This window comes from Phragmites australis, chromosome 8 (assembly GCF_958298935.1).
Source record: "Phragmites australis chromosome 8, lpPhrAust1.1, whole genome shotgun sequence".
NCBI lineage: Eukaryota > Viridiplantae > Streptophyta > Magnoliopsida > Poales > Poaceae > Phragmites > Phragmites australis.
Window position 1 is genome coordinate 22110562 of NC_084928.1, and position 7594 is coordinate 22118155.

At 40.8% G+C, this 7594-nt stretch overlaps 1 protein-coding gene across 8 annotated transcripts; it reads right to left on the bottom strand.

Moving 5' to 3' along the window:
• Positions 1-663: 663 nt before the first annotated feature.
• LOC133926787 (uncharacterized) lies at positions 664-7092 on the bottom strand. Of its 8 annotated transcripts, none has more exons than XR_009911184.1 (3): positions 6892-7092; positions 1205-4602; positions 664-1005 (listed from the first exon to the last, which is right to left on the bottom strand). XR_009911184.1 is itself a non-coding variant. In XM_062372885.1 (2 exons), the coding sequence occupies exons 1-2, from the start codon at positions 7055-7057 to the stop codon at positions 5497-5499; spliced, it is 357 nt and encodes a 118-aa protein (XP_062228869.1). In that variant the 5' UTR covers positions 7058-7092; the 3' UTR covers positions 5114-5496. The 8 variants fall into 8 exon arrangements, 2 of the variants coding, with proteins under 2 accessions (XP_062228869.1, XP_062228868.1); XR_009911182.1 differs by having other exon boundaries at positions 1205-4697; XR_009911181.1 differs by lacking the exon at positions 1205-4602.
• Between the last annotated feature and the right edge of the window lie 502 nt (positions 7093-7594).

Below are 7594 nucleotides of genomic sequence, written 5' to 3' on the forward strand. Positions count from 1 at the left end.
GCTATACTTTTTATACAATTCAGTACAGGAAAATTTATGATCTCGCTAAACGTGATATTATCAATTTAGTGTAATCTCCACAGGACAGAAAGTGATACAGCTCTGCACAATCTTAATCTGAGTACTGAAGTTCACGTTATTGATGAGTCAGGAATATTTTTCTGTTAATTCAGAATTTCATTTGGCGAATGTTCACATGGTCGCTTGATACTGAGTCCACAAAAAGTACTAGCAAAGTTCCCAGTAGTGCTAGATATAGAATTGTGGATGACCAGAAACTATTGGACATGTTTTCTTCTTTAGCCCTAATGCTAAAGCTGTTTGGTTCAACTCATATTTGCAGCTCAAAACTGATTATGTTCTTTTTTTCTTTCCAGAAGGGGCTGAAACCCGATTATATTAAGGGTCTGTTTGGATGGGAGAAACATTTCTGATTCAAGCAAGAATCATTGAAATCACTATCAAACGGTGCTTTTAGCAACTAATTTAAATCAAAACAGGAGAAACGTTTCTTTTTTAACAATAAGAGGGAGTCATTTCCTTCTCATTTACAACTGATATCCTCTCTCGAGAATTAGAATCCATTCAATTAGTCAAACCATTGCACAAAATAATTCTAATTCTTTGTAATTCTGATTCACCTAGAGAAATACTTTTAGCAAGAAACTAGAACCAAAATATTTATAGGAGAAACCAAAACCCTAACAAGGGGCCCTAATACATCATTGTGCTTACACCCCTGTTTTGCATCACCCTAGAGAAGAAGAAATCTACAACAAGGTTCAGAACCACTTTTCCAGTCACATCAATTTTAAAAGAGACAATAGCAAACAATTAAATTACATAGAAACATAGCAATGTCTTCATCGTCACGCCCGACCGGGCGCCACGCCACTCACCACATTGCCGGATATGGAGAAGGGACGCCCAGACCAAGAATCATAAGCCTAAACCAAGGTGCCAGAGAAGACATCCAGCTTTGGTAGGCCACAAGACATTACCCATCTGGAGCACATGGGTACCCTAGTCAGGAAAAACTGATTCTGATTTTTTCCGACCAAAATAACACTTTGATATATCTAGTTTATCAACAACCGATGTAAATCCCAGTGACAAAGATCCATTTTTCTACTTTCTTTTGTATATTTGGAAAGCTAGTGATAACAAATGTTCTTTAAAAAAAAAAAAAGATTGCCTGTTCAACCTGTTGTTTATCAAGCTTCAGCCTGTCAAACATCCTTTTTCAGAATTCAAGGGCCTTTTTATTACCGGTCTCCTCCAAATGGATGGACCATACGACTGCGTGCATAACTTTATACAGAGGTCGGAATAAGAACTATTCCTTTATCTAAAAAAATGGATGGACCATAGAAGTGTCAGTGATTGCACAGTTTTACTATTTGGCATAGTTAACTATTTGGCATAGTTCCAGCCACATTAGCATTAACCTATCATCCACACATCTACAGAATGTACATTTTAAATTGCACCCATCCCAAAGTTCTGCAATAGTGGCATTTTTTTCATTAACAAATAATGTAAATATCCCAAAAGATAATAGCTAGACCGGATGATCCCAGCCAATTATCCTCCCAAAACCAAATCATTTTTCCATTACCCAAGAGCCATCTATAAGACATTTTAGCTGCTTTACTTGCCCATAACACTCCTTTCCAAGATTAAAGGACAATAAAAGATATTTGGAGCACACGTTTTATACTATGATAAATTACTTGTTTCCACATCTTATCTTTATCTAATTCATATCTTCAAATCCAAGAGGCTAGAAGACATATGTTGATGCCGGTTATCGACCCAAATTTGAGTCAAATTCTCTCAGTATATTATTGTTTTATCATCATTATTGATTATTGCCTCTAATCTTGATGATTTTCGTATATAGTGTTGTTTTAAAATGATTTGCAGAATCATCAAAAAAGACGACAAAAAAGGATAAATTGGGCCTCAAATGAAAAGGCCCAAACTTTAGCAACCAAACAACAGAAATTAGGCTAGATGGGGCCCATAATCTGCATGGTGCCGCACGACACTCAAGGCCCATCTCGGCCCTACCAAGTCTGAGAGCTTCCCCTCGCACAAGTCCTCTAGAATCTTGGTTCGTGTGCCACTATCGTAGATTCTGGAGAACTTGTGGGAGGGGTCGCCATGAAGAATATTTCAAAAGTACAAAAATGAAATTTGGAAATCGTCGGCGATACAGACTCCTTCCAGAGTCTATTCCGAGAAGATTTGGTGTAATGGACCCACATGGAAGGCACATGAAGACTTCTAGAAGGACTAGCACCAACATACGTGAAGACCGACGGTGGCCCGCAAACCAAGGCCGAGTGTCGCTTGACACCAAGCCCTAGTGTCGCGCTACACTAACTCCAATCGCCTCAAGGTGCGTGCCATGGTCTTCAAGCCCCTATATAAACAGAAGCTCTTAATGCCCCAATGATCCAATCTCAAGTTTAGAGCCAATATCAATGAAATCTTGCCCCTGCTTCAAGTTTAGTTGTCGAGTTATCTATATTAATTTAGGTTAGTCTAATTGGTTTAATTATAGCCTAGTAATTAGCGTTGTATTAGAGCCCTATAATCATAGGACAATCTAATTAGGCTCTATTTAGTCAAGGTCCTAATTAGATCAAAAGTTCAAGAGCCAAGATTCAATCGACGTCAAGGTATGTCCATGATTGTGTTTGTATCAACTATCTTTATGAAGATTGATTTGTCGTTTGTTGAAGTATGATTAGTAATCTTGTTCTCTCTTGATGCTTGGTTTGCATGATTATGCTTTATCCCTCGTTTAGTTTTGGGCTAGACAAGTAGCATGTAGATATGATTGTGGTGATTAGGTTTGTTCGTCAAACTATCATGTTAACTAGGATATAGGTTAAGTATAAGTGACTCTAGTCTCTACTGGATAGACTAATATCAGTTCGAGGCTTTTCATGGATCAATACCATTTACTTAAGTTTATATTACCGTAGGGTGTAGTGATTAGCTGTCCTCGTGACAGTAGCAATCGGTGAGGGTGTGATCTACGGTATCGTAAAAGAGGGGGGTGATAGATTTAAGGAAGGTAAGCTTAACTTAGGCAATATCATCTTTGGCTAGAACTACAACTAGTAACTATTGAGATCATGTTTTTATGCTTAATCTGGCTATACTCATAGATTTGGTTTATGATCTCTTTATGCATCTTTCATCAATTGTTCAATGCATCAATGAAACCCCACTTGTTACCTTATGGATCTTTCATCAATCGTTTAATGGATTGTTCAATGCAACCAAACGTGCTTTACGCTTTTCAATGTAAGCTTGTAGATCTTTCTTGACCCTGAAAACCACTTGAGCCCAATAGATCCCAGGTGTGACTAGCATGGAGAGCCCAATGTCCAGCATAGAGAGCAGCGAGCTCCCAGGTGTGTTGTTGTGGATGGACCTCATCTCTTCATCCATGGCACATTTCCAGGAGCTATCCGCCATGGCCTACTTGATTCTTGTAGATTCTTTGGTAGCAATGAGGCACATGTCATTGTACTCCGAGCCATCGAGGTCAAATTGATAGTCATGCCGAAGATGTTCTCCACCTTGCGATACCAAAGTGACACCCCCTCAGAATTGAACGACTTGTTGTTGGACGGTGTCACCCACACTACTTCTGGTGCAGCTCTGGCCAGTGTTGTCGGCGAGGGTGGCTCTGCCTACACTGCAAGTGAACTTGCCCCTACAGTTGTCAACGCAACGTCGGTGTTGCCCTCCATTGTGTACTCGATGATGAAAGTGTCATTGCCGCTAGGGCCAAACACAGATGATGTTGTCGCCCAATCCCATTGTCGCTCCTCCTCGAACACGACATCTCATGAGTCATGGAGCTTCAGGGTGTGCCCCTACGATATAGTTAATTCAATACACTCGTTGAGCCCAATGCGATGGTAGCTCAAACTTCATTGCAACAAGCCACACCGAAGCGCCAAATCACACCACTTGCCACGGATGCGTAGGAGCAAGACCCAAAACATGTGCGTGGGCAGCCACGCACTCACCCAAAACATGGCCAGATCTGACCAGGAATGGGCTCAAACAGCCAGCCGCCATGGAGAGAGAAAGAGAGAGGATTTGGTTGGGGGAAGGGGAGAGAGCGAGAGTTACTAAAATATCTTTTGTATAAACAAAAATAAGTCTCGAGAGGCTTGAGGGCACAATGACATTATATCATATTGCATGATAGATAGACATATAACACAGTTGCAACGGTGACACTTTATTCAGTTCGCGCACGAACCATGAGGACTAGCATGAGTGCACACACACACACCTTTATTTAGTATATCACTAGACGCAGAGGACATTGTTTATTTTCCCTCCTATGTCCTCACTTACAAGATTACTTTTCGCCAGTCTCCTTGACCCCCTCCTTATTGTTACTTTCCTTTTTATCACCACTGCTGCTCTTATTGTCCTTCTTATCAGTGCAAAATTCCTTACGACTATAATGCTTGGTTTCACTGGTCATGATGTGTGTATCTTCTTTCGGCAACTCTCTCCCACTTGTGGCCTTTCTGTTGGCAACCATGATCTCCTCCTTGAAGTCTACAATGGCAGAGTCCTCGGGGATTACAGAAGGAATTCTTTTATGCCTAATCCAGCTAGACATCCTCTTGCTGCACTTCTTAATCCTTCAAAATCTGTTGTTTGTAAGGATAAGAATTTGTTGTGTGACTATCTTTGTTTTGTGAGGAGGGAGCGCATACTATTGGCTATTTAAAGGGAGATGATGCATAAATGGAAGCATCAACGCATGCCAAAAGAAAAGGCTAGTAACAAATACAACGGATAGGTGATGTGCCATCTAGTCATCAATCCATGGTACCGTTGTCCGCTTCGTTTGGATAAGTAACGAAAAGGATATGTGTGTGTGTCTTTGATACAACAAACAAGCGGATTTTAAACTTGAAAGTATTAACTTTGCATGACAAAGGTTGTTTAAAATGGGGCCCAAAGGTGAAGAATCCAGTGAAGGGATAAATACATGACGTGCCATCCAGCATACTCACCGTGCTTTTGTTTGTTTAGTTTGTTAACACAAGGAAAAGAAAGAAAATGATAAATACATGACGTGCCATCTAGCATACTCACCGTGCTTTTGTTTGTTAACACAAGGAAAAGAAAAGAAAAAAATCATACAGAACGCATGTGGTTGCATAACAACCCAGTCCATTCCCACGCTGCGAGGTAGGTATATTTCGTTCGAGGAAGGTACTTTATGTGGAGTGCAAAGTGCGAAGTGACATGTAGATGAAAAGATTGACAGGATGGCGCTATATATCCAGACTTTCTTTGTTAGTTTGGAGAGAAGCAAAGAAAAGAGTAGCCCAACAACAGCAAACAATGGATTTTAATCCACCCATCATCTGGACTCCACCCAAATTTTGTATAAGCCCACAACTCCTAAGTCTAGCAAGCATCCACAACTCTTTAGCCCACCTAAGTAACACGGATTCCTCTTATTTCTTCATAGTCCAAATAGGCAGAGTTGCTGATCGTTTCAACCATCCCTTGCCATGATGCTCCCACCCCATCCATTGCCTCAGTTTCACTGCTCCCCATGCTGGTCGTAGCTCCCTGGCTCCATTCCCCGACACTGGCCGCCTCACTGAGTCCCCAGAAAAGCTTCCCTGAGGACATATGCAAATTCCGATGGAGATGAAGTGTCTGAGCAGGGTGGTGTGGTCCAACTCCCACCTCTAGTCTGGGGTTGTCTTCTTGCCCTTTTTTTGGCAATTTTATTGATGAATGGATCATTAGTTATAGGGGAAAGAGTAAGCTAATAAGATGCTTGGGCATTTAGTTTTGCTACAATAATTTGGCCTGGTCTGAAAGTTAGGAAACAAGATAGCAATTAAAAAGAAATTTATATGCAACCATCTATGTCTGGTGCTTGCAGACCTCTGCTAAAGGACAAGGATAAACAAACATTTTTGAGGGGGGATTTAATCAATGCCTAGCGACATTTTGTCATCTTTGATTCCTTACGCCACAATCATGTTTTGTAAACTGTGCTTATTGTTATGCCGAATTCCAAGACTCGTTTATTTCTTTGAACAGCTATAAGACTAGTTATAAGTATGCTACGCAGCTTGGATTTTCCTGTTATCTAAATTGCAAATATAGAATTTAACTGAGATGTAGTGGTGCAATTAGCACTTCAGCTCGAAGTATACCAAGGTTAACAAATCAAGAGAGCAAGCATGAATGTGCTTTGAGTTGTAGTGTAAGGACTGTGTGCAATAAAGCAAACAAATGAAGACAATATACTAAATAATCAAATGCAGCCTATGCAATGAATAACAAACGACAGTTCTTAGTCGGCGGCTTACTCTGCTAGCCTACACAAGCGGTCGTAGTTCATGCAAGTGTCATTTATGCATTGAATCCATAAACTATCTAGCATCGTTAAGGTTTCATCTATGCGGTCGACACCTTACTCCATAGGGCAACATACTCCTGGAGCACTTATAGAGTGGTAATTCTCTGACGTGTGCAATCTAGTGTTCTTAAAATAGTGTGAATAGATCGGTTCTTCTTTTTCGCCATCATATGGATCTACGGTGGCAAGATTTTTGGAGATGTCGAGACACGAGACAATTGTATGTCCATAAAAAAAACAGCAATCATAGTTTGTTATGATGACATCAATTTGTGGCGGACACTCTACAGGAAGGCCAAAAAACCCCCAAAAATTGCAACTCCAAAATCAAGCTCCGGAAAGAGAATCAAGGTCGTGAGACCACAAACCAGGGAAGGCGAAGGCATAAACGGGAACTACGGGGCCATACCCGTTGTGGAGAGCATCACGAAGGTGAGCAGCGTCTGTTCTACCTGCTGCTGCTGAGTACACATCCACCACGGCGTCCGGCTCCGCGGCCTGCCAAGCCCTCGTTGTCCCTCCTCCAACGCCGCCGCCGTCGTCGAACACCACCTCCATCTCCGCTAAGGACGCGAGGGGATGGGGACCGGGATGGGGATGAGGATGGGCGGTGGTCATTGCCTTGTTACTGTTTGGGAAGAGACAAGACCATCTCTAAATATGGTTCCTTTATTTCATCTCTTTTCTAATTTTCCTCTCTGTATTTATAACTTTTAGTTTTTTTCATCTCTAATAATTTATCTTCGAAGAAATTTATTAAAAAAAAGATAATCCTGGAATAAAGGAAACAAAAGAAAGAATTTTTTAAAAAAGAATGATAAAAGAAAGCCATTGTAGCATTGAAGAGAACGAGAATCTCTTCGCGAAGTAAACAAGACTTGTGAAGAGAAACTATTGGAATTAGTCTAAAGTTGGAGTCCTCAATTATTGTTGGTCCATTTTTCCCTGTCCTACCACATATTTCCTTTTCCTCTCATCTCGACACACAGACGACAAACGTATCCCGTCTGCGATAATTTAGTTTGTCTTTGATTATTTTTTTTGAAACGACAGCACGAGCTCTGTCGATTTTATATTGGAAGAAGAAAGTTGATCTAGTTTATGAGAAAACCCAAACTAGAAAATTATTACAACTTTACCAGAATAATAGCTCGA